At 33.3% G+C, this 26,734-nt stretch overlaps 1 protein-coding gene across 2 annotated transcripts in view; it reads right to left on the minus strand.

Annotated features, from left to right (window-relative positions):
• Sema2a (Semaphorin 2a) overlaps positions 1 to 26,734 on the minus strand; it is a 515,491-nt gene that overhangs the window by 82,566 nt on the left and 406,191 nt on the right. For both annotated transcript variants that reach the window (XM_065367946.1, XM_065367944.1), the window contains one exon: positions 197 to 248. In XM_065367946.1, coding sequence (XP_065224018.1) covers positions 197 to 248 — 52 coding nt within the window. The remainder of the gene's footprint in view (positions 1 to 196; positions 249 to 26,734) is intronic.

Raw genomic sequence — 26,734 nt, forward strand, 5'->3', positions numbered from 1 at the left:
TTGTAACGCCAGAGCGGGATAAAAGAACTAAAGAGAGAACTGCTTTTGTAATCTTAATCTCGTACAGCTGAAAAATACCTTTTAATGGGCCACCATTAACATTCATTCTTCGAGTCTTTTCAACTATGAAAATTTCTCTATACAGGCGACAATTATGGCGAGAGGAGCTAAAAATTAAAAAGAAGAAAAAACTCACCTCGCAACTGGAATGGCTGATGTTGCTTAAGTTCAACCTGAACACTCGATCCCTGTAACAAAGAGAGAAAAAAATCATTATACAAAGATTTCGTAGTAAGTAAGTCAATACGCAGAGTTGAAAATTAATTAAAAAACCACTCCTTATAAATACTATTTTCTCGCTTATATAGCAATAGCAGCATATAAGAGGGATAAAAAACACCTTTATTGGCGCTATAAATTTTCGAACATCGTCTCGCGAACAAGTATTCTATATCGATGATTCTTCATCTCGCAGATACACACCGACAAGATAGAAGGAGAAAGAAAAACAAAATTCATTTCAATTATGTACATCGACACTGAGAAAATCCAGTACAAAAAGACGCTTTTAAATTTAAATTAAATTCGAATTTCGCGTCTTCTAGTACGAGTTTGTCGTTAACGCAGGAGCTCCCTCCCCCTCCCCTCCCGTATTCGGCGGCACTGAGAGTTTTCTCAAGTATACGCCGACATTTGGCGCGGACAAAGAAAAGAATCTTTAAGTCTGTCGACTTCGCAATTAAAACTAAAGTTCGGGATGACTTTACCAACAACAAATAATAAAGCGAATTAAAACTTTTAATTGGTTTTATTTAAGAAACTAAACAAACTGTTTGATTTGCAATGAATGTAAATGGCACCTTTGTGCGTGTACATGTAGAATATTTTAAAACGTATGCATCGGCTTAAAAACTCGCACGTTCGATGTAAAGGTAATCGAAAGAGAAAAAAAGATACGGATGTGAAAAAAAATCCTTCCGTGTATGAAATACCTATCTCGTTTCAGATACATAGGTAGGTGTAGGTATACCTCGTATTAGAAAAATTTTCACGTCGATTAATTTTTAAACACGGAAGCTTTTTCTCATTTCTTTTTTTTACTGAATACCTATATACCTATACTCGTGTGTATCTCGCTGCCGAGATAACGATTTATAAAATCTTCCTATGCATACCTACATATCACATATATATAACCTATCTATATTTTTTTTTCATATTTGTACATATACCTACCAACCAACCTTACCAAAAAGTAGGTATTTGCTTTTACACAAATTGAAATGTATTTTACGTTCGTAATAAAAATCTTGCTTCTTGAAAAAGTAATTTATTCCTTGTTTGTCGAATGGAAATTCAATAAAAAATATATTTAAATGTTCACGAATGAACTTCCGAACAATTTACCTAGTTTTTAGGTCTATTTGCTTATTTTTGCATAGGTATTTTCCGAAGAAATTTGACAAATATGCAGCCCATCGTTTTGTCAAGGACCTTGCAATATCATACCAACATCTTGCAATTTTCCAAAAATGTCAAACATAGGTAAATCACAAGTCTTCGTTCTTTTTCTATTTCAACTTAAAACTCACAACTCTCAAAGATTTGACTCTCAATTCATAAATACGTAAGTTTCATGAATTACATTCAAAATGACATTTGAGAATAAATCGAGAGGCTGGGTGCGTTCAACGCATGAAGCTGTGGTGTCAATTTTTGAGAACTTTGAGGCATTTTAACCTCATTACGGAAAATTCCCCACTAGTTAAAGAAGTTACTTTCAAAAACAGTCTTGAGGATCTCTTGCACTGAACCCTTCAATTCAGCCAAACCTCCATCAAACTAAAAAAAAAAAAGTTCCAATTTTATGACACTACAACAATTGATTTGAAAGCCCTTATTTTGTTTGTATATTATGCATTCATAATAGAAAATCTCCCACGTGAAAAAATACCACCGGTTTTCGAAAAAGTACCTTTGGTTTTATTTCACGTGAGTTATGAGGTTTTTTTCATTTTCAATCCTTTCACAAAAAAAGAACGAAAAAAAATTGCTCAAGTTGAAAAGAAATGCAATTTTTTCAGCTTTAAAAATCTGCTTCCAATTTTCAAATTTCAAACTCAATGTACTATTTTTATGTCATGAAAAGCGAGGGGGAGGGGGGGCAGAAAAATTGTTTTAAAATGATTGTGCAGAATTACGACTTGTTCATCTTGTGTTTCGCCTGAATGTAAGTCCGGTTATCATCCATGTAAAGGGAGATGTGGTGCTGAGTTGGGTGTGAATTGTGTTCCCAAATTTGAACCAGGTAAAGTTGGTATTAGTTCCACTTAATGGTTATATAAACTCGAGGAGTTGGCTGCAGTATACAATTGGTCTGAGTGCGAGTTCAAACAAAGTTAGCTAGTTATGCTTACACTACTCTTCCATCATATGATTTATCATGGAAAGAATGGAAACGCAAATTAAAAGCCATGTTCCCAGACATCAAAGATTTTGCCACCCAGCTGCAAAATATGTTGAATTGTAAGAAATTAGATAATGAAACTTTGGATCAATATTATTTCAGTAGGTTACAATTAATTTGTGAGTGCAGAATCAAAGGTGTGGATGCGGTATCCTGCCTAATCCATGGCATTCATTATAAAATTGTAGCTACTGGCGCTAGAGCTGGTCATTACCTCACAACTCGGGGGTTTTATGCTTTCTTAAATGTAGTTTAAAATTTAAATAGTTCGTTCCAGGACTGGTGAACGTTTCGATTGTAGCGTTCTGTTCTGTTCTGCTCATGAACAAAAACTTTTCATAGTGTTCTGTTCTGGTTTTTGTTCAAGTTAATGTGGATTCATTTGTTCTGTTCTGGTTTCGTTCAGGTTGATTTGGTTCTATTCTGTTTTGTTCTGTTCTGTTCTCACTTTTCAGTCATTTTTTCTCCACTTACATGATGAATTTTCTTAATAGGTAGCTTTTTACCTTCAAAATTAAGCCTTTAACTGCCTTTAAAAGACAAAACAAAACTAAAAATGAAGTCTAAAACATGAAAAATAGACAATTATTTGAATAAAATTGAAAGATATTGTTCTGTTCTGGTTATTGTTTTTTGTTCAAAACGTTCCGTTGAATCATTTTGTTCAGTTAGCGTTCATTTGTTCGAAGCGTTATATCGTTCTGTTCGGGTAACGTTCAGAAAATTTGAAAATTTTAGTGTTTATCGTTCTGTTCATAGTGTTCTATTCTGTTCTGTTCACCAGCCCTGGTTCGTTCACCAATGAAAATGATCTAAGTGACTGACAATCCGAAATGACCTGTGTGGTAATGACCTAGGTACTGGTACGTGGTGTGGTAAACAACATCTGAGTGATTGTTATAATAATGATGAACAAGATGAAAAGCCACAACCCAATTTTGTTATGGGGTAAGGTTGCCAAAATCGTACCACTGCTACTTTTCATATAGAAGTAGCAGCACTCCTATAATTTTTTTGGGGTATCAACTGAAATGTGTCAGTGTTGCCACCTACTATACAAAAATAATTAGCCAGATTGACTGATGTTTGCGTAACTTATCAGGATTTAAAGAAAATAAGTGGTTGCGATCTATATTTTTTTCAATGTATGTAAGGTGTTGGAGCCCTGATAGGATTAATCAAGTGGATTTTTTTTCAATGGATCACTTGAAACACATATTTATACCTACTTATTTCATCATGCACAGATGTCAGTTACAAGTATATTTTATGACAGTGCAGCCAGTTATTCAAAAAAGGTCCAAGTTGCCCAAATCGTACCACATGAGGTTTCCTAAATCATCGTACCATTACATTTTACATTACATGCAATGAGTTCCCTAAATTGTACCAGGTAAAAACTACACAAAAACTGAATAAAAAGCTTCAAGACAAACATGTAGTATTTTTTTCATTTTACAAATCAAAATATGTGCTATACTGGATACAAATGAAAACCTTATGCTTTTTCTTGAATTTTTTTACATCATTTCATCTACTTCCTTCAAAATACAACTAAAACGACTGGGTAATACAACTTGGGGAACTAGTGGTACGATTTAGGAGACGAGTTTCCCAAATCGTACTATTTGAAGACCTCTGCAGAAACTGAAATATTTCCACTAAAACTTATCTACGTCTTATAATTTGAAATAAAAAAATTAATTCACTCAATATTTGTTATTCAACACTAATTAAAATTTTAAGAACAAAACGTTGTTCCACGAACTCTTGTTGAGTTTTTAATTCTCTTTTCTTCTGCAATTTTTTGCGAGTTGCTCTTTGGGTCCTTATTTTCTTGTGAGAAACACTGTTCAAAATCTACGACTGAAAGACCAAGAGGCTCTCTTGTGAGATGCAGTAATCAGCTGATGGTAAAAATGAGATTCAATCACATATTTTGGATGATCGAGACATTTGGCAATGTTATTAATGGTTGTCTGGCTTCTCTACCACTACCAGTATTACCAAAATGAAAATTCGAAGAACCCGTTTGAAATATTTGTACATTTTCCATTACCAGATCTATACTTATGACGATGGAAATAAACGTTCATTTAATCGCAATATGTACGTCGTTTGGTAATAAGTATATGGTTAGAACGTTAGGTCGTTATAAATGGACAGGTTCGTCGAAATTGATTATACCTGACAATCTATATACACTACCACATCATATCGCCATAATGTGTCATTGCGATGAAAAAAAAAGCCACCACATTGAGAAATATAGCATAGTTTCCACCCCACAATGCGTCGCATCATCATCATCACAGATACACCACTACACTACATAGTACATATACATGAGTAATAACAAGGACGACATCGTCGGTCGTCGTCGGCGACGCTGTGTTATCGATAAATGACAGACTCGTGTAAATGTCAATCCTTAGGGGAACGATTTTCGTGACAATACGTTTTCGACAACGCGACCTCGTCGCGTCATCCAATCGAGCGTCAAAAATACGAATTAAATTTCGCTAAATACCTCATTCGTCGAACTATAGTTTAATCGAAATAATAAAACCGCTGCACAAAATCAAGTGGATCGGAAACGTATTGAGGTAATCGGTGAAAAATGACCCTATCCTTGCCCCCCTTCGTCATTTTCCACGTTATATGATGGATCTATCTACGTAGACGAATCCATTCACTGGTACCTATAATTTAACGAACGGATCAACGATTAAGAAAAATACGACAAAATCGTTCCAAAAGGATTAAGAGTACCTCTTGCACCCTTTTGGTCATAGGTTGTGGTATACCTACTCCTACGTATAGCTTTCAGTTCGTTATCAATCATTTTTTCACGTTGATGTTGTTGTTTATGGATTGACAGCAGCGTGAGTTTACGCGGACGTGAATTTAGTGAAATGGTTGGTGAGATGAAACACGAATGATACAACTTCAAAGTGATACCGAGAGCCAGGCTGACCCCTTCGAGGTAGAAATTCTATTTAAGCTTCGAATGTTTACCGGAGCAGTGCGGCAGACTGACTATGGCTGGTCGACGATTATGCATTTCCACCTACCGCTCGAGTTGTGCGTTTGTATATACGAGTACGCGAGTTTTTGTATTGAGAAAAGAGAGAGCCGAGTGCGGCAATGGCGTTAAAGGCGCACACACAGAGAGAGGGTTGCTCTGGTCGCTGTGTACAAAGGAGTCGGTGTAAAAAGAGAAGGACGAGGAAGAGGAAAAAAAATAAAAAGACGACGAGGAAAACAGAAAATAAATTAAAAGTCTTCATTAAAAGGTATCCTTTTCTTTTTAGCTCGTTTTGTATATATAGTATATATAGTATTTTCCCCCTTGTATAACTACGATACCCATATTGTAGGAGTTGGCGTTGCACAAAATGTGTAGCTGGAGCTACGGCTCGCGTCAAGTTTTACAACACGGCCAGACCAGAAAAAGAGAGCGAGCTCCGGCGTAGATTAAAATTACGAGCTCGTTAGAAAGTCGAGGTATTCGCGTCGAGTTAATTTAACAATGACATCGATAATTTACAATGTAAAGGATTAAAGTTTGATTAAAAATATTCTCTACAGCCTTGGCTTGGCACAGCGCCGCGTCATCATCGCGCTCTTAATGAGGTTTCCTCTTTTACTCTGTGAAAGGTAGAGGTACCGCCACGTGCGCCTGCATCGACGATATTATGCAATTCAGTCTGGCTGTTGTTGGTGCTGATGCTTCAAATGCTGTATCATTTTTATCGCCGATAACATTATTCGAAAATGTTCGCCAACGTGATGTTTATACTGCGTATACTTTTTCCACCATCAATACGACATCGGCTACTAACGAGATAACCTATAAAACAAGAGCTTTTTGTACGTGTATGTATATGGAGGATCAAGAGGTGGGCTGTGTTGTATATTATGTTGCCTTCAACAGACGATATATTGTCCCGTCCGATATAATTAAACAATCAACCTTTAATGAACTCGTTCTTTATATACAGGGTGTCCCAATTTTGAGTAAACATAACCATAATCAACCACCGGATTAAAAAAATGAAAAATTTAACTAATTCCTTTTATAAAATATTAAAAAAATTTTCTTGAGATTATTTTATTTTTCAATAATTTGAAATGAAGAATTTTCATCTCATTTTTTTGTTTATTTAAAATATACCTAATAAATAACAATTTTTCAATTTTTTCAATTTTTTCACCATTTTTTACAGGGAAAAAATGTTTTAAAAATTCGAGGTAAGTAGATGAAATTCGTTACAGGTACGTTTACATTGAGAAATAAGCCTTGATTCTGTAAGATTCAGTGGAAAATTTCCTTCTCAGTTCATTTCGCAATAATATCGGAATTTCAACGAAATACGTAGTACGTATTTTTTTCATTAAAAATATTTTGCCTCTCAACGAAGGTATTCGTTGACGATCGAGCCCAATCAGATATGCTAATACAATTGAAAATTATTATGCGGCAGAGTCGTCAAATTAGAAGGGGTAAAGCGACGACGAGGGGAAGATGAGGAAGCATAGCAATACTTGGAAGGTAGGTAGATTCGTCCAGTGGAAAAACCGCACCCTTTACCGCACATCTCGTTCGTCCGGCTAATTTGTGAAATTATTACAACTTTGCCGAAATATCCATCGAATAAGGCGGCCTTTATTTAAGTCACGCGATTACGAAATTATTCAAACGATTATTGTTACCCCTTCGGACTATAAGTTCGTTATAACGTGCGGTTATTTAAATGCTAATAACTATAAAGAATCAATTCGAATCGAAAACGAGAAGAAAAAGAACAAGGAGGGGGAAAAAAATGGAAAAAAGTTTTTTCTCGCCGGCCCGAAATAGTTATAGATGCAAATTTAATTTCATCCCCTAATAATGTAGCCCGATCTTATTTCTTCGAGTTGAAAGTTTTAAATTTAAGATAATTACCATCGGGCTGTATGGTGAAAGCGTGCAGAAGACGGAGAAGAGGTGGAACAGCAATAGCAGCGAAGAACCGGCAGACCCAGCGTCATTTTTCTCTTCCGAGTAATAACTTTTTTACAAAACTCTTTGTGATTATCTCGCTGGATGGAATTACGCTTTTATTGAAAAGCAATTGCCGAGTGAAAAGCGGAAATAATTTATATTTCGTTGCGAACGCAGCAGCTCAGCCAGTAGCAATTTCTTTATAAGAAGGTGATGACGCCATGGCCTTGTCTTTTTTTTAGATGAATTTTGATCCCGATTTGGTGGCTATTGTGGAGGGCTGAGTTGATAAAATAAGAGAGAAGCTGTTTTCTGAATTTTTTTAGGGGTCGTGAAGATCAAATTTCAAGTTCTGTGGAGTGCTTATGAGAAGACTTTTTTGAATACACAACTTTCTTCCCGATTGAAATTCAATTGATATACATATTTTCTCTTGTATTCTCCGTTGAGGAATTAAAACTCACAATTTCGAATTACCAAGTAAACAGAACTTTTTGTAAAGGGGAGGAGAGAGGTGTTTCAATCTGTCAATTTCATTACATACCTATTGACCAGTCAACAGACTGTTTTTAGCAGTCGAATTTGAGAATTTCAAGTTACCGAAAGCTTCAATTTGTAGGTTTAGTGTGAGGGGGGGGGTTGTTGAGTTTTGACCTTATTGATTTTTTTTTCGAAGCAAGAAATGGAAAATGTTGAAACCATCTCTAAGTTGTTGGTGTTGTTTTTTGGAGCAGTGAGTGATCAGTGGAGTCATTTTTTAAAATGATAATTGAAATGTCCGAGAATTAAAAACCGTATGGAAAAAGAATAGAAAAAAACAAATTTTAATAAAAATCAAAAACAAGAAAAAAATTGAAAAAAATACAGAAAAAGTGTAATAAAAAATAAAAAGTATTAATTTGAGGGTTGAACAGATTTGATCATTTTTTAAAGGATTGAGAGATCAGTAAGGTCACTTTGAGTAAAAAACAGTTGAAATGTCAAAGAATTAAAAATGATCGAAAATGGGAAAAAAACTATTTCATTGGTGTAATTTTTTTAGATACATTTTACAATGGAAATTTTTGAATTTGTTGGTTTCCACCATTGAGTGATCAATGAAAGTAAAGTGAAAAAAAAAACAGAAAACGAAGAAATGGCAAACAATTGAAATGTTGAAAAGAATTAAAAATCATTGATGTGGATAAAAGCCAAAAATTCAAAAACTACTTCAGTAAAAATGAGAACATGAAAAAAAGTGTAACGCTGAGTATTGAAAATTTGAAAAAAGATCTTTATGATGAATTCTGCATGATTTTAAAAAAAAATTAAAAAACAATTATTTGATCAATTTTCATATTTTTTTATTAAAAAAGGAAAAAGGGCTTATTTCTGACATTTTCAGCTAATTTGAAGTAGACTTCAAGTCTGTCTTGAAAACTTGGAAAACATTACGATAAATTTCTAACACTTTGTGAGACCTTTTATTTTTCACTAATTTTCTAGTGATTTTTATACCTATTTCTTGTTTTGTTATTTTTTAATCATTTTTCTTCATTAAAAAAAAAACAATTTTCCAACAATGCTATTTTCTGTAAATTTTGAGTAATTTCTTTCACCACTTTTTCAGTTTCTCATCATTGATTTCTCAGTAACTTTTCCAAATTTTTATTTTCCATCATTTTTTACTGTTTTTTTTTCAATTTTATATTTCATTATTATTTATTACTATTTCTTAGTGATTTTATCGAGCCTTCAAGCAAAAATCGTTGTTACTTGAAATTTTCTTTTCAAAGGAGACTGTACTACAATTTTTTAATGAGTTTGATTCAATTTGGGGAGGGGGGTGGTTGAGGGGTAGGGACATTGTAATGTGAAACATCAAAACTTTGAAAAAAAACATTACTACTTCGATTCAAAATCATCGCAATTGAAATTTGAAAAACTCAAAATTGAACTACCAAAGGAAAAAGATCAAAAATTTTATTGTGAATACAAAAGTCGAAAAGTATGATTAAAAGTTTTGAAAAAATTACATGCGAAGATCGTACTTAACTATCGCATTCTCTTTTTCACATAATAACTTTCTCTATGGCAGATTACCTTATCAAATTTTATTACTTTGAAGTGGTCAATAATTTTTTTGATATGACTCATTTGCTTTCCAGCTCCTTAGTTTTGAAACAAAAATTAAAAAATTATTAAAATATTGGGGTGATGTGAGGTCGATTTCCACCAATTTTAAGTCGCTGAATTTGAAAATTCATTAATTTTTGGGTGCCATCTTTCAATTTCTTAGCCAGCTTTCTATTATGAAATTTTCTGAGGACGACTATGAGAGGTCAAATTCCAAAAAAATTGTGACAAGGATCTCGAATTGCAATTTGAAAATTTCATTAGACGTATTATACTTATTGTCTTAATTTGTGAAACACGTTTTCGTATTGAATAAAAAATGTTTCCAAGATATTTTCAAGCATGAAATTCGGCTCTTACCCATAGACCTACCAACTTGATCTTTTTTTCCACTTAAAAAGCGTCAAAAAGAAAAGATAAGATTAGCGCGTTTTGAATGAGGAAATATATACATGCGTCGAAAGGAGACCTAATGAAGAAGGTGTTTTTCGGTGGTAAAAAAAGTCATCGAGCGAACAAGCATAGTACGAAGGGTTGGAAAAAAAAGTTAATAGTAGAGCGGTAAACAAGCGCCATGAATTCGCATGATTTGAGCGATTCGTTGCGTATACCAATTTGGCTGCGGATTCGGATTACATTAACATAAACAATATCAACATTTCAATAACGGAATAGGTTAATGCTTTTTTTCCATTTTTCTCATTTTTTTTATACTTTTCACCACGCTTGTGCTCGTGAAAACAGATATATATTTTTCTATGTTTGTGATACGTACTTGCAACTCACCCTTGCTCAACAGCTACGATAAAACTACTCTTTCTTTTTGGCCTGGCATTCATCCACGTTGTCGCGATTTTTTTTCACCTAATGTAGTACCGAGTTGAAAGAAAAAGACTATAGTTTAAAATCATTCCCTTATTTGCATTTTCTTTGTGAATTTTTTTCCTCTTTTTTTCATTGTCGAATTTTCTTTGAATGTAATAATTACGTCTCGGCTGTGTTTGCGCGAATTATTATTTTTTTTCTTTACGTTTCACTTCCCTAGTCTCTCCCCCTCCCCCATCTTCCTCAGCCGTCGTGTCTTTCCCGTTAGTAATATTTTTCCATCATTTGTATTACACGATAATTATATTAATGCGAGTTGGCGAAAATGAGAAAGAAAAAGGAAACGTGAAATGCACATAAAACCATGCAATTTCACCAAACACGACACCGAAAAAAAGACTGTTGCGAGGTAAAAAATATAGGCGAATTTTTTCGCGCCTCGAATACTCGCACAATCTCGTTCTGGTTTTCTTGTTCCGTAAGAATTTTTAATAAGCTGTTTAATTATCAGCCAGAATAAGAGAGGAAGAGAAAAGGAAAAATACCGCGTGCAGCGCCATCATCACCTATTTTTTATACGTTACCATATATTAAAAGCGGGGCATGTATACGACACGGGGGTAATAAGAAGAGGTGTACTATAGTCGCATTAATAAAACAATTTTAATTTTCAGTGCCCTTTTTTCGGGGTACAAATTAATGAAAAAGTTTAAGCAACTTACTAATTTATCGTTTTCGAAGAAAGTACAAAGTTTCAGTTTAATTAAAATTTACTATTTAACGTTTTTCTTTAAAGCTGATTTAGGGGTGATTTATATTGCACCGTGTAATATTGTTAACGAGTTAACTATTTGTTTGTTTTGTTATGTAGAGTTTTTTTTTCTTACTCGAATAGAAGAGCTACCACTTCCGTGAACTCGCCCGAATAGTCTTATTAGGGATTTTTCCGTTTCTAAAAAGGAGTAGTTTCGAAGAGTGGAGTTTTTTTTTTTTTTTTTTATTAATGAGGTTATTCTTATTCGGTATTTTTTTCTTCGTCTTTAATTACAAAAATTGGTCGGATCTGTTTGTAGGAGGGTTTTGAGTTTGGAATTGTAAATAGTCGATTAGGTAAGTATATGCTGTGGATGGCGTGCATTTTGTTGTCGAGCAACAGTTTGAAGTTTAGGTTCGATACCTCTTTGCTATAAGAATTTGAAATTAATCGCGTGATATTATTTTGATAATAAGAGTAAGTAGTACCTAATCGAAACAAAGGTCTTGTTTGAAGTGGCGTCGTTGTTTTGTAAGATTTTATTTCTATTAAAATTAAAATCAAGTTCCTAATGAAATTTCAATGATCTAATTCATCGAATTCATTCTGGGTCATTCCATGCCAAATCGGCAGATTTTTGCACGAGATTGTAGTACTTTGAGAGGGTAATCGACGAATGATGTCAAAATCAGTGTCGCCGCTTTCAAAAACCTAAAAAAGTCGATTTCAAAACTTATAATTTGAGAATAACATATCAAAACATTGGACTGGCATTTTTTTTCACTTTTGAGAAAAAAAATTACAAATTTTACACTTATTGCATAAATACCATCAGAAACCTATAAAATGAAAATTTTTGCACTATTCAGATATTTTACCAATGTGTTGAGTTGACGAACATGTGAAAAAACTCCCCCCTCCCCATTTTGTCAACGAATTGACGAGAAATGTCATTCTTTGTGCTATAGTAATTCTAACAAGGGAACCTCTTGAGGTGTCACACTCCGATTAGAACGGGACCGAGATTTTTGGAAAGAGCATAGACTAAAACCCCCAAAACCAAATTTTCAGCTGCCCAAGTTCATTTTTCGATTTTTGGAGAATTTTTGAAAATTCAAAATTGACTGTTTTTGGCGATTTATGCCTTTTTTTTAAAAGTACGTACTTGATCAGTAAAAATGGTCAAAATAAGTCCCAAAATTAATATTTATTACACAAATCCAAATTTTACCATTTCCAGTCATTCTGGAGCCTCCAGCGTGATTTTTCAATTTCTCGAGAATTTTGAATTTGCTCCAGCAGGCGTGAATATGAAGTTGGGCAGCTAAAAAACAAGTTGTATATTACACTCGACCTGTTTAACGAGTTTATCCACATTTGAGCCGATTTTGAGAGTAACACCTCAAAAGTGGTTTTTTGACCAGCTTTTTTCAAAATTAAAAAATCCAAAAAATCAAAAGATGAACGTTTGTGAGGAAATTTTTGAAATTTGTGCGAATCGCTGTATTTCTTCAAGAACTAACCCCTGGAGCGCAAATTCTACCATTTCCAGCCGTTTTGGAGCGAGAGTGACACCTCAAAAAACCACTCTTGAAGTGTCACTCTCAAAATCGGCTTCAAATGTAGATAAACTCGTTACACAGGTCGAGTATAACACACAACTCGATTTTTAGCTGCCCAACTTCATATTAACGCCTTCTGGAGCAAATTCAAAATTCTGGAGAAATCGAAAAATCGCGCTGGAGGCTCCAGAATGGCTGGAAATTGTGAAATTTGAATTTGGGGGGTTAGTTTTGGACAAAATACAGTGATTCGCGTGAATTTCGAAAATTTCCACACAAACGGTTATCTTTTGATTTTTTGGATTTTTTAATTTTGAAAAAAGCTGATCAAGTGATCAAAAAACCACTTTTGAGGTGTCATTCTCGAAATCGGCTCAAATGTGGATAAACTCGTTAAACAGGTCGAGTATAATACACAACTCGGTTTTTAGCTGCTCAACTGCATATTCACGCCTTCTGGAGCAAATTCAAAATTCTGGAGAAATTGAAAAATCGCGCTGGAGGCTCCAGAATGGCTGAAAATGGCAAAATTTGGATATGGGTAATTAATATTAGTTTTGGGACTTATTTTGACCATTTTTACTGATCAAGTACGTACTTTTTTTTAAAAAAGCATAAATCGCCAAAAACAGTCAATTTTGAATTTTCAAAAATTCGCCAAAAATCGAAAAATGAACTTGGGCAGCTGAAAATTTGGTTTTGGGGGTTTTAGACTATGCTCTTTCCAAAAATCGCGGTCCCGTTCGAATTGGAGTGTGATACCTCAAGAAATTCCCTTGTAAGAGTGAAACATAATTGAAAAAACACCACGAATTAATTCGTTTAAGTGACTCGTTCGCGAACGAAATGATTTGTTTAAGTGACTCGTTCGCGAACGAATCAATTTGTTTACTTAATTTTTGGTGAATCATTCGCAAACGAATTGATTCGTTCAAGTGACTTGTTTGCGAACGAATCGATTCATTTACTTAATTTTTAATAAATCATTCGCGAACGAATTGAATAATTTTTGGTGAATCATTCGCGAAAACCACCTGCTGTAAAACCAACCTGATCTCCTTCCCCCGGGTGCAATATTCAAATTACCTTTGCCCTCTCAACTCAGATACTAGGCAAACATCCATACATGAGCTCAAAATGAGTTGCCTATTCTGCACGTGAAAGGATATTATCTCATGAACGGACACCCTGTACAGTGTACATGTATCTATCAACCTTACGGCTTATAATCCATTGCACAAGTTATACTCGTACCTACTGATGATGATACTGTGATGACACATGTAGGCAAAATATACGTAAAGTTAAAATCTGTTAAAAAAACGTAATATCGGCTGGCGCCACACAGCCTCACAGCTATAAAAATATGACACGTGTCGAACGTTGGTAAACCACTGACCACCCTTCCGAGTTGCTAATGTGCAACAAATGGTTCGTAATTGCAGTATTGCACATTACGAACCGTAAGCAATTTAAGTCAAAATGTCTAAGCAATTTAAGTCAAAATGTCTTTTAGCCAACCCTTTACATGATGATTTTTCCCTACAAATACTCTGGTGAGTCCAGGGTTTGGTATGATTCGGTTTTCTATCTTGTAGACGAAAGTCTTAAGTTTAGCTTCGGTTTAAGCTTATTGTTTCTGTATATACTTGTGTTAAATTCGTGAAATAAAGTGAAAGTATTAATTATTCAGTTTGTCGACTATTTAATTGAAAAGGTCCATAAGACCCATTACAATTTGGCGCCCAACGAAAAAGAGCTTTGAAAGCTTTCGCGAATCAATTGAATTTTCGTGATTTTAAATTAAAAATCGTTTTTCTCAAAACGTAATTGAATACTTGAATTTTTTCGGCAAATTATTTGAATTTTCGTGATTTTTAGTAAAGTTTCAATTGAATTTTTCTTCTCATATCTACCGAATTTGAATTCGTGAATTTTTTTTCCTGTCATAAACGTAATTGAATACTGGAATTTTTTTTTAAATCAAAGTTGTGAATTTTTTATCGGAGATTTTTTTGGTGAATCTCAACGAATTTTTACGAATTTTAACGAATTTTTGTGAAGTTTCTTGTGTCCGAATCTGTAAAATCAAAAAACGTGAATTTTTTAAATCAAATTTCAACAAATTTTCGCGAATTCCAACAAATTTTTGTGAAGTTGTTTGTGTCCGAATCTGTAAAATTAAAAAACGTGAATTTTTTCATCGGAGATTTTTTTGTGAATTTCAACAAATTTTCCCGAATTTCAACAAATTTTCCCGAATTTCAACGAATTTTCCTGAAGTTTTTCGTGTCCGAATCTGTGAAGAAGTTCTTCTTGAAGGTCAACAGACGATTACTTCCTGGAAAGTGGTTTTCAAGTCAATTTTTCAATTCAATTTTCAAGATGGTACAAATTTTTGAAATCTCAAATATTGCAAAAAAAAGTGTGACAGCATTCGTTGACATTTTTATACATGACAGAAACACATTTCCAATTGTATATTGCGGAAGTAGATTCCGCTGGGATGAGTCAAAAGTAACCATAGCACCTATTGGCCCAATTCGGATTTCAGTGAATGATCCGATCGAAACCGTCATCAAATTAATTAAAAAGATGCTGTCAATTCTAGACTACAATGTATACGTTTATTACGATGAATTGCCATACGCTTTAAATATGTATGACATAATAATTTCTAGAACAGAGATCAACATAAACGATTTGAGAGCTGATTAATTTTTTTTTGATATCTCCAAATTTTTTTTTCAAGTCTGAAATATTAATTTTTTTTTCAATTTTTTGTATGTAAGTATTTTTAACCCCCCCCCACATATGACTTAATGATATGTTGAAAATCTCCCCCCCTCAGGATGCTGACCTTTTTGTAAATACCCCCCCCCCCCACATTTTTGTTCTTTCCAATTATTTTTATTTTCTTTCCAAACTTTTGTTTTTGAATTTTTTTTGCTGCTTAAAAACTTTTTAATATTCTTTACTTAACGATTTTTTTTTCTGTCTTTTCTTTCAATTTCCAGAATGTTGACATTTTTGGTATTCTACTCTCTTTTTAAAATTTCTTCTACTGAAAACCTATTCACTGAAATTATTCCTGGATCCTTTATATCTGAAATTGAAAATATAGTTGTCTATGAAAAATCCATTCCCTATAAATTTATCTTAAATTATACTTTTCCGAATAGTAATCCTACTAATTCTTCCTATGAATATCCTCCCAATACCAATTGTGAAATGAAAGATGAATGCACCTATACTCATGATTTCTACAAAGCACTGACAAGATTGGATTCCTTCATTGATAATCAACTTCAACAAACTCGTTTTGATGCAAAAATATTAAATGAACATTCAAGAAGAAAAAGATCATTTCTACTAGGAAAACTTTATGGTAATTTCCTAGAATTTTGTTGTGATGTAGTCACTAAAGATGATCTCTACCCATTATTTGTCAACCAGCAAGAATTAACAGCCAATTATAAAAATTTAAAAGAAGCCTTAATTGAAACACATGCAGATATTTTCAATATTTCCACAGAACTTAAATCATTCTCTAAACTAATTCATGCAAATATTGAAATGATAACTCAAACAATAGACACACTCTCTACCACTTTGGAAAAATTTGCAGACCTTTTTGCAGCAGATAGATCCACATATCCAGTACTAATATCAATTCTAGAGAAAACATTCTATAATTCGTTTTTCTCATCCATTATTGAACATTGTAAAGAGCACAAGCTTCCATCTTCAATTATCTCTCCAGAAAGCTTGAAATATTACATTGAAGTTTTGAAAACCAATATTGAAAAATTTAATTACACCATAGCCATACCTACTTCAGAAATTTTGGAATACTATACCAGAAGTATCACACATTGTCAAATTTCAGAACAGCAGATTTTATTAGAAATTCGAGTGCCTTTGAAAAAAATTAATTCAGACTGGAAATTATTCAAATATACTCCAATCTACTTCAGAAATAAAGAAGAGCTCTGTATTCTGAACACTGAGCAAATGCTAATTGCTTTTGATTCTGGAAAACAAATTATCAGAGAAATTACAGGAACAGCATTAAAAAAATGTGATCTTTCAAGACAGTTATGTTTTTTGGACTATTTTGATTCCACCTATGAATCACCAGAATGTGCAAAATCATTAATCCTTGGAAAACAACTTCAAGAATTAAATACAGTGTGCAATTTTAAATGCGAGCACATGCATTCAAAAACAATAATTAGAAAAATTCAAGAAAATATTTACATCATTTCCAATCCTCAAAAATTTCTTTTCCTTCACAACTCTTCAAAATCAGATACTATTCCTTTAGAGATAAATTATAATCAATCTGGTGCAATAAAAATTCAACTCCCTTGTGATTTTGAATTACTTTTAAAAACTGATGAGGAAACCCAAATTCTGATCCCACAAGGATTTCCTTGCATAAAAACTTCTGAAAATACCTTACATCTAAACAGACTACTTCCCTTGCAATGGACTAAATTAGATAATAGCAAAATAGATTTTCACCCCTTTAGTCCCTTAAAATTTAAAAATATTACAAAAATTTTTAATGAAAATTGGAAGGAACAAACCCCCTCTTTTAATATTAAAGAAAACCCCCAAATATTTGAAAACAAATTAAGAGATATAATTTTAAATGATATTCAGACTCCCTTGTATGGAGGACATACTATTAGCAGTATTATTTTTACAATATGGTTAATTGTTTTAAGTGTATTAATTTTAAAAAAATATTGTTAAAATAATTTTACTTATCTTTTTAGAAAAAATTTTACGTATAAATAACAAAAAAAAAAAAAAGGAGAAAAAAATGCATAAAACAAAAAAACAATGAAAAAAAAAAAAAAGAAAAAAAAAGGAGAAAAAAAAAGAAAAAAAATGAAAAAAAAAAAAAGAAAAAAGAAAAAAAAGAGAATAAATAGATTAATAAATATATGAAATTTGAATTAAGATTGATCTGAGTGTCTCTAGTCATTATTTTAAGTATTTTCATGTGTATTTTTTTTTAAATACTCATTTTTTGAAAAAAAAAATCTCTACTCATAATACCTCATATTTACATTCCATTTGATATTTTTTATAATTAGATTTTTCGTAATTAGATTTTTTATATTTAGATTTCTTATAATTCGATTTATTATAATTTGATTTTTATAATACCATTTTTCATAATACCATTTTTTATAATAACATTTTCTATGTGTAATACTTATACTAACAAAAAAAAATATATTTTAGTTTTTTAGATGTATACCTCTAGTACTTGTATATTATAAATTTAGAGAAAAAAACAAAAAGCAAACAGACTCTGGACTCATAATCAAGTATCTTGTCCCATTTTTAATTTTTTTTTGGGAAAATATATTTATTTATTAATTTTTTTTTTGGGTAAATGACAAAATTGAAAAAATGATAATAAACCGAATGGAAACTTTCTAAAATTGAAAAGTACCCCCCCCCCTTGTCCCCTTTCACAATCTATTCCATAGTCAAATTTTTTTTTCAAGTGTGGCAAATTTTGGGAAATTAAATTTCTTTTTGAATTTTGGGAAAAGTGTGGTCACTTTTTTGGGAGAAAGGAAATATTGTGATGACACATGTAGGCAAAATATACGTAAAGTTAAAATCTGTTAAAAAAACGTAATATCGGCTGGCGCCACACAGCCTCACAGCTATAAAAATATGACACGTGTCGAACGTTGGTAAACCACTGACCACCCTTCCGAGTTGCTAATGTGCAACAAACGGTTCGTAATCGCAGTATTGCACATTACGAACCGTAAGCAATTTAAGTCAAAATGTCTAAGCAATTTAAGTCAAAATGTCTTTTAGCCAACCCTTTACATGATGATTTTTCCCTACAAATACTCTGGTGAGTCCAGGGTTTGGTATGATTCGGTTTTCTATCTTGTAGACGAAAGTCTTAAGTTTAGCTTCGGTTTAAGCTTATTGTTTCTGTATATACTTGTGTTAAATTCGTGAAATAAAGTGAAAGTATTAATTATTCAGTTTGTCGACTATTTAATTGAAAAGGTCCATAAGACCCATTACAATACATAATAATACGAGAAAAATTCATCGAAAGTATACTGTGTTCATCCTGAAATATTCGCAAAAAGTTTAATCGAATTGAGGTGTGAACGCTACAACGAAATAGGGAGATGTACATTATAGAAAGAAGCACGTGTGTAATGTAATAGCCCTGTAAGAAATTATACCCCAGCATACAGGATGCTATGTGGTATTATGCGAATAGTCTAATCGTATAATTTTGACTTGTTGGTTAGACGATTAAACTGCTGCGGTATTTTTACCAATATTCGCATAGTTTCACCTTACATAGGTATATACCTACACAAGGTATTCGCTTGTCAGCTTAACGGAATATTTGCAGCTCTTCAGGGAGCCTGAGAAAGATTGGCGCAGTGGCATGCATATCTCGTGAATTGAACCAATTACATATACCGAATCGTGTGCGGAATTGAGAATTTTCTTTAACAGGTCTAACGTACGTATAAGATAGTTGTGGTAATATTCTTGTATGTGTATGTTGCGTGCTTTTCTATTTAATCGTGTGTATTTATGTATAACGAAGGGATAGCTTAGCTTACTGCTACGTGCTCGTTTCATCAGAAGTGATCGAGTGTGGTATTTTGAGAGAAATGCGATAAGGATTTTCATCTTAGCAGGCTGGTTAGAATGGTGCAATGTACCATATCGTTGATTTGAGATCTGAAATAATCACAGTGAGTAGCTTAATCTAATTTGAGTCAAAAACAAAAAAATTTTAATTTTTTTTGTTGAATTTTGGTCAATTTTCTAGAGATTTCTTTTGAACTACTCGTAGCAAGAAAAATTTATTATGTAAAATTTTCTCCCCAATTTTCCAATTTCCTTCGTACAAAATTTTTCAACCCTGAAAACAATTCTTCCTCCAACTATGTTTTTTGAAATTCTCCCCTCCGCTCCTTTCATCGCATCCGAAGTCTTCTCGTATAAAACAATCGTGACGACAATCGAGTAAAACTCTTTCGACACGAGTCACGTAATTTTATTTTTTTTCATATTCGCTAACAAAGACGTATAGAGAGCGGTTCTTATTTGAGGTTAGTTTTTTCATACCTCGAATCTGCGTGTTGTTAATGCATGTGAAATATATACGCCATCAGCACCCTTCAATTTAATGAAGTAAGACAAACTTTCTCGCTATTTTTTTGCCTCCTGTTATTGCTGTACGCTTCGACAAAAAATATACCTACGGTATAAATCTAACAACGGTGCGAGTCGCAATCAAAATATCACGTGCACAATACACACGAAATTATAAACTTTGTCGACAAGGTATACATTTTCGCCGAATAACCCCTCTGCTTTTATTAGGAGCGATGGGCTTTATGCATATTCGAGTGCGTATAATAAGAAACTTTTCACTTTATAGTATTTCGAAGCGTATAGAAAGAGGTGAAAAAAAAGTTGTAAAGTTCGTGATCGCTCGCTAGAAATTACATCATCGTCAGGGTATCACGCATGCATAACCATTGTTCACAACGAGTAAGTTGGCTGGTCACCTTTTGTGCGGTTTTTGTTTTTTTTTTTTTTAGCAAATTCGTGTAAGGATATGGTTGGGTTAAATTGGCTGAAATTGATCGTCTTTTGGTGTTTCAATTGTTTACGTTGGAATCAATTTTGAAGAGGTTGAAATTGATCACTTTTGTAAGGGAGAAAAACAGGACAGAGATTTCTTTTAGCTCTTTCAAGTCTTCTCAGTAATTTAGAACAAGAAAGAGGAAGAGGCTTGGGAAATCCAAAAAAATCACATTTTTTGATCAGTTTTGGACCCCCCCCCCTCTTTTCGGTTAACAGAGGACTAACGTAAGCTGAAAAATCATTTCATATCGTGAGGGGGTGGGTCACCATACATTAATAATGTTCATTCAAGTGAAACTCAAACGTAACCGAATGACTAATGCAGAAATTCGCGGAAAATTCGTGCTAAAAGCTTTAAATAGCGTGACTTACCCATCCCTTTCTTTGTGAAGTACCTATACTTTGTATAAATACAGCTAAATATAGGTACATATATAAAACATATTATAATTGCTCGTTTTTGTCAACATATCGAAGCTCACAATCGCTTCGTTTTTTGTCAATTTGGTCTGCAGTGACAAGTACCCAAAGGGTAATTTGAAAAATATCAATCCATCATACATTTGCCACAAAGGGTCGATGTTCCAGCCACGTACTCTGTATAATTTGGTAACTGAAGGTAAATTAAATCTATGTACACTGACTGGACGAATATTATGTACATGAGGGATAATGGAATACTCATACGTAGACGTACCATACATATCTGTGAGAGCGTTGACATGACATCAGATCGGGTCGAAATGCAACGACTATTGAGTAGTGACTAGCCAAGCAAAACCAAGGGTAAACAGTGAAATATTTTATCTGTCATCGATGGATGCCTGGTTTAAATATCTAATAGATGGCGGTTTCCAGTGACATGACGTGAGTGTATAGTTATGGTCCATACAGTGTGTAAAGTATGTATAGATGTAGGTACCTCTCTCCCTCTCTGTTTATAAAATGGCACATATTGAACGAGTTTGTCACTGGTTGATTAAACAAAATGCTCTTATAAATGTTTAAACCATGTTGACGGTATTAGCCACCAGTTTCGGTATATCTTTCATTATGGATAAATAATCTCTATAGGGTTTATTATTCTGACGTGAACAGTATTTTTAGATCCCGAATCGTAGGAGAGTCTTTTTCGTATGAAAAAACCCATATATTAATGACAAAGTGTCTAACAAGATATCAAAATGAAAAAGCAGGACTGCAAACATTACATAACTGTTTATGAGGGAGGAGGTAGGGGAGGTCATAATTTTACACCAAAATTTTTCACTTTCCCAGTGTTTGGAGTTTTGCAATATTTTAGAGGGGAGGGGAAGAGTTTGAAATGTTTTTACATGGCTCGTACTCAATTTTTTCCAAGAAAAATACCTTAACTCAGTGACCCAAAAAAAGTGACAAAACAAGAGCAAAACAAGTAAGAACAAATTGAAATAAAAAGTTGAACTATTTCGCAACTTTTTGAAAAATGCGAGCCTTTTTAGCAATTTTTGGCAACCAAGAAAATTTGTTTACGATTTCTGATTTGAAAAAAAAAAATCAAAAAACGACAATTTCCAGAAATAATTTTTTTGAAATTTTTGTTTAAAAAGTAGGTTTTTTATGGCAACTTCGGCTAAAAATTTGCTAGAAAGTGAGAATTTTCATCAATTTTTGGCAAAAAGCAAAACTTTGACAATTGCATGGAAAAAAGCACTGACAATTTTTTTTTTAACAATTACTTATGAGCAAAAAAACTTTTTGCAGTTTTTGTCGAAAAGGTAACGTAACCAGTACGCAGGAAAGGCAGTGTAGCCAGTTGGAAGTAACTTTAGAAACCAAAACTTTTTTCTGAAAATTTCTGTATTTATCCATCTGCTAAAGACTATTTTTGCACAAAATTTTTTCATCAGTCAAGTGAAGAAAACATTAACATTTTTTCCCAAATTCTGCAAAAAAATAAAATGAAATTGAAAATTCAAGGTCTGATTGAAAAAAGCATCAGTTCGAAGAAAAATTCCATGAATTTGTACAAATGGCTGCATAAATAATAAATCATTGATCCAAACTACCTCGTAAAATCACACACCTTCGAAAACCAAATGCCAAATCGTATTAAGAAAAAAATCCCTGACACAGGTTTGAGTAAATCCAAATCAACTTCTCGAATGGAAAAACTTTTTCGAAAGTCTATAAAATTAATAAAACAGGATCCTCAATTTCCATACAATTTTGCAATCTTTTCAAAAACACCCTTTTATCAAATGAGCAAGTTTTCAGAAAAAAAGAAGAAAAAAAAGACCCAAGTCTCGGAAACAAATTATATATAAAATGAGTATAATTCACAAACAATACCATCATTGGAAATTATGATAAAAATGGTAACATTTTCGCCGACCAAAGTTTTTTTTTCTTTATCCCTTGTTATAAGTATACATTTTGCATTAGATAAACAAGAACTACTACCGTTATAATATGGGAATTTCTAAGAGACCGAGGAAGCAGAGCGCGGCGGAGGAAAAGAAGAAAGAAGGAAGTACCAGTAAAGGGAAAAACCCCTAACCAGAACAAAGTGTAACGATGAAAGTTTTTAAAAAGTCGTTTCAACTTTTCAAAGCATACCTGAACTGTGTGAAACTGTCGAAGTTTTTAGTTTTTTTTTTCGCTTGTTTTTTTTTCTAAAGCGTTTTTCTGGTGTTCATAAACACGATGGCGAGTTGAAAAGTTGCAGAAAGCAACGTCGTCGCTCGAGTATTCGAAATAATACGTAAAGCTGCACGAGTCACTAGCGTAAGGGATAATAAATACGCAAACACACGTGTATATTGCTCTAGGCAACGACCTACGGTTAGTTTGAATTTTTTAACTGTACAAGTACCTAACTGAAAGAGGCTAAAGTTACCTACATTATGATTTGAAAAGTACCACTCAGGTATAAAATACATGGCCAGAGCCACTAACGATTACAAGTAAAGTTATTATAACTCGATTACAATTATATTATACAAAAGGCCTGTAGGTGAGCGGTGTTTTTGCGAGAAGTTGTTAACAAATTTTGCCAAAATGCGGTAATCCAATTAACGAATTAAATAAGCATTTACACCGAAGCGGGTGGGACATTGGGCACAAGGCGAGCTTCAGCTTCGTCCAAAACTTGGAATTATTTTTACGTTAACCGAAGCCTCATAACGAGCCAGATTTGTACGACTGACTGCGGTTAACGTACAGCAACCTACGCAGAATAAATCCGTGTTGGGAAAATTTTCGTTTCAAAATTACACAAAAATATGAGCTGGTTGAAAAAAAAAGGGGAAACGACGTAGGTAATTAAAACTATGCCGCGAATAAACAGTTTACTTTACGTTTATATGACGCTCGTATGTGTGTATAAGAATGGCAGGTATAACCAGGAGTGGAGGGTGAGACTGGACAACAAGGATACGAGGATACTCGTTTATATAGTTTTTGAGCACATATACACGGTTTTGAAAATACCTTTTAAAAGTACCTACAGTGGTGTGCATGTGTGAGTAAGTTGTTAGTTGTGTAAGCGATAATAATGACGAGGTTGTTTGTGAAATTTCCATCATTGCCAGTTAAATTAATTTCACAAAATTATCCGCTTAGAAATTCGCGGATCGACGATCACACAGAAGGATTAAAACAGGGTAACGCAATTAACCGTCCAATAGCAGGACACAAGATTCGAACTTGAATAGTAATGTTCTGCGTTTGACCTTTATCGTTATGAGCACCAAACACTCGAATTTAATCATAGACGCGACTACCGTGCCATTGCGACTTTTCTCATTTTAATCGCGGCTCATCTTGTTAATTAAATTCGCCGTCGTCGTCGTTGTTACCTTTTTGGATATTGATTCGGTTAATATACGACTCGATGAAGGATTTCGAGTGTTTATTAACTGGTTGATGGGATTTGTTAAGTGGTGTACATAGGTAATACGAGTTGCTAAAATTAGGTACCATCGTTGTTTTCGTTGTTTTGCTCGTGTAGTAGATATGATGAGATGCTGAGAGAAGTTTATTATTTTGGAGTGTTTCTATAGATTTTAGAATTTCAGTGCTTGGATTTGGCAAGATTTTGATGGCGCATCACCTATTTCAATAGTTTTTAGTTTAAATATGTTTTTTAACCACGTTCTATACAGTTTTAGGTGAATAAAAATTCACACAATTGATTGAAAAAAAAGTTTCATTGCACCAGTAGAGCCCTTTTGGATTTAGCTTTGAAAAACATTACATTACCTACCAAAATTCTTATAAAGTATCCATAAGTTGCTCAAAAACTCGATAAAAATCTTTAAAATTGCTGCAAAATCAGAAAAACTGACACCATTTATTACGAATTGAAAAAAAATGAAAAAGTAATTGAAACAGTGTTTCAAAAAAGTAAAAAATTGCTTTTAAAAATGTAAAATTGAGAAACTGCATTAATTTAACAGAAATAAACCAATGAAATCAGTGAAAAATTCATCGAAAGGGTTGAAAAAAATTGGAAATAAATGGTCCTAAAATTTTTGGAATGCTGAAAAATTGCTCAAATCATTAAATTTCTTAAAATTTCTCAGGAAATCGTCAAAATGACAGAATTTATCGCAAATTGAAGCTAATTTGAAAAAAAAATTAAAGTAAAAATACTTGATAAAAAATTTCTAAAATTTAACAGAAAATTAGCAAAAACTAACTCATTTAGTGAAAATATTGAAAAATCAAAATATCCTTAAAATTAATCAAAATCATTGGGAAGATGGTTAAATTATCAACTAAATACTATGTACATACCTGTTTTTCAACTTTCAACAGATTCAGTTTATACAAACAAGTAAAATTTATTTTCGATTTTGGCCAAAAAAAGAAAGTTCTTTTGATATCAAACTTTAATAGAAGATTGATTACAGTTCTTACAAAAAAGGCAGATATCTACAGTTTTTACAAAAGAGTAGTGTTCTAGATTTTTCGCCATAATCTTGAAAAGAAAACTGAAAAGTAAAATTTTTCATAATTTTGGTAAGCAACTGATTGCTTTTTAGAAAATTTGGAACAAAAAAGCAAGGCTTTCTGAAAATTTTGACCAAAAAAACAAGTTTTGTAAAACTGGCATAGAGAGAGAGTGTCCTGGTTGCCGAAGGCTCGTTTAAATAGGAGCTCAATGCCCTTGGACATCCTGAAATCCCTGCTGACACAATGGGCCAGGGCAAACTGTGGGTATTGTCTAAACAGATCGTCCTCTAATTCCTTGATTTGGTCTCTATCTTTCCCCAGTTGGAGTGTTGGATTTTCTTTTCTAGTTCCTTCTCAACTTGTTTGAGAATTTTCTCCATCCCAGCCGGGGTTATTTGGCCCATTTGAATGTAATCGCTGTATGGCTGTAAAACTGACATAGCGTCGTCTTAATATACAAAGTGGATAACTCCAAGTTTTGACCAAAATGAGTTTTGAGCGTCATCTGATTTTCTTTACTTAATTCATAAGTTGAAATCTTAAAAACAAGCTTGCGCAGGCCCATTCGTCTATTATCTGTGGTTGAAGTTGGGAAAATTATCTAACTCTGCCAAAGGATAACGCACCATGTATTTAGCTACATGAAAATGTTTCATTTTTACGTTACATGAAAATGAGTTATGAATACCATCTGAGAGGTGAATACTTTGTAAATAACTTCCGACATTGAAAATGACCTCAGGTGAATTCATTGGTGTAGTATCCGCGTTTGAAGTTGGGAAAAATATCTAACTCCACTCAAAATGGCTTAAAAGGTGCCCAGTGAAAAAAAATTTTAGCTGTATTTTTTTTTTACTTTAATAAATAACCTTAACTATGTAACACCCATCAGTAGTTGATAACGCTGTTTTTTGCATTTCCTGAACAATTTACAAAAATGGAGTTGGCCACTTACAGGCACAGAGGCAAGCTTGTGCGTGTAATCAAAAAAATCTTACGTGCAATTATTAACATTACATGCCGAGTACTGGGGGACCAACAGTTATTACCCAAGCTAACAGATCATGCATGCCACCTGTTAGCAGAATCAAAAAGCTGAAACTGGTTCCAGCATCTATACAGGTCAACACCGAGGAGCTCAGAGTCTCTAAATAACTTAGCTAGCTCCAAGGTGCTTGTGTAGATGTCACTAGTAAACAAGCAGGAAACTATTAGTGGAAGCTTAAAAATAAATTTCCATGAGATTTATGTAATCAACGCTATAGAGGCAACACCAACATAAAGGATGTTAGCCCAAATACCCAATTCAGCATAAGGGTATGCCTTGATTTGTACGCGATACCACCTTGAGAGGTTATACGACTCAATAATGATGATGATGATATTTTATTGTAGCAGACCTCAAAATCAAAGTAAAA

The sequence above is a fragment of the Planococcus citri genome, chromosome 5 (genome assembly GCF_950023065.1).
Source record: "Planococcus citri chromosome 5, ihPlaCitr1.1, whole genome shotgun sequence".
Lineage (NCBI taxonomy): Eukaryota > Metazoa > Arthropoda > Insecta > Hemiptera > Pseudococcidae > Planococcus > Planococcus citri.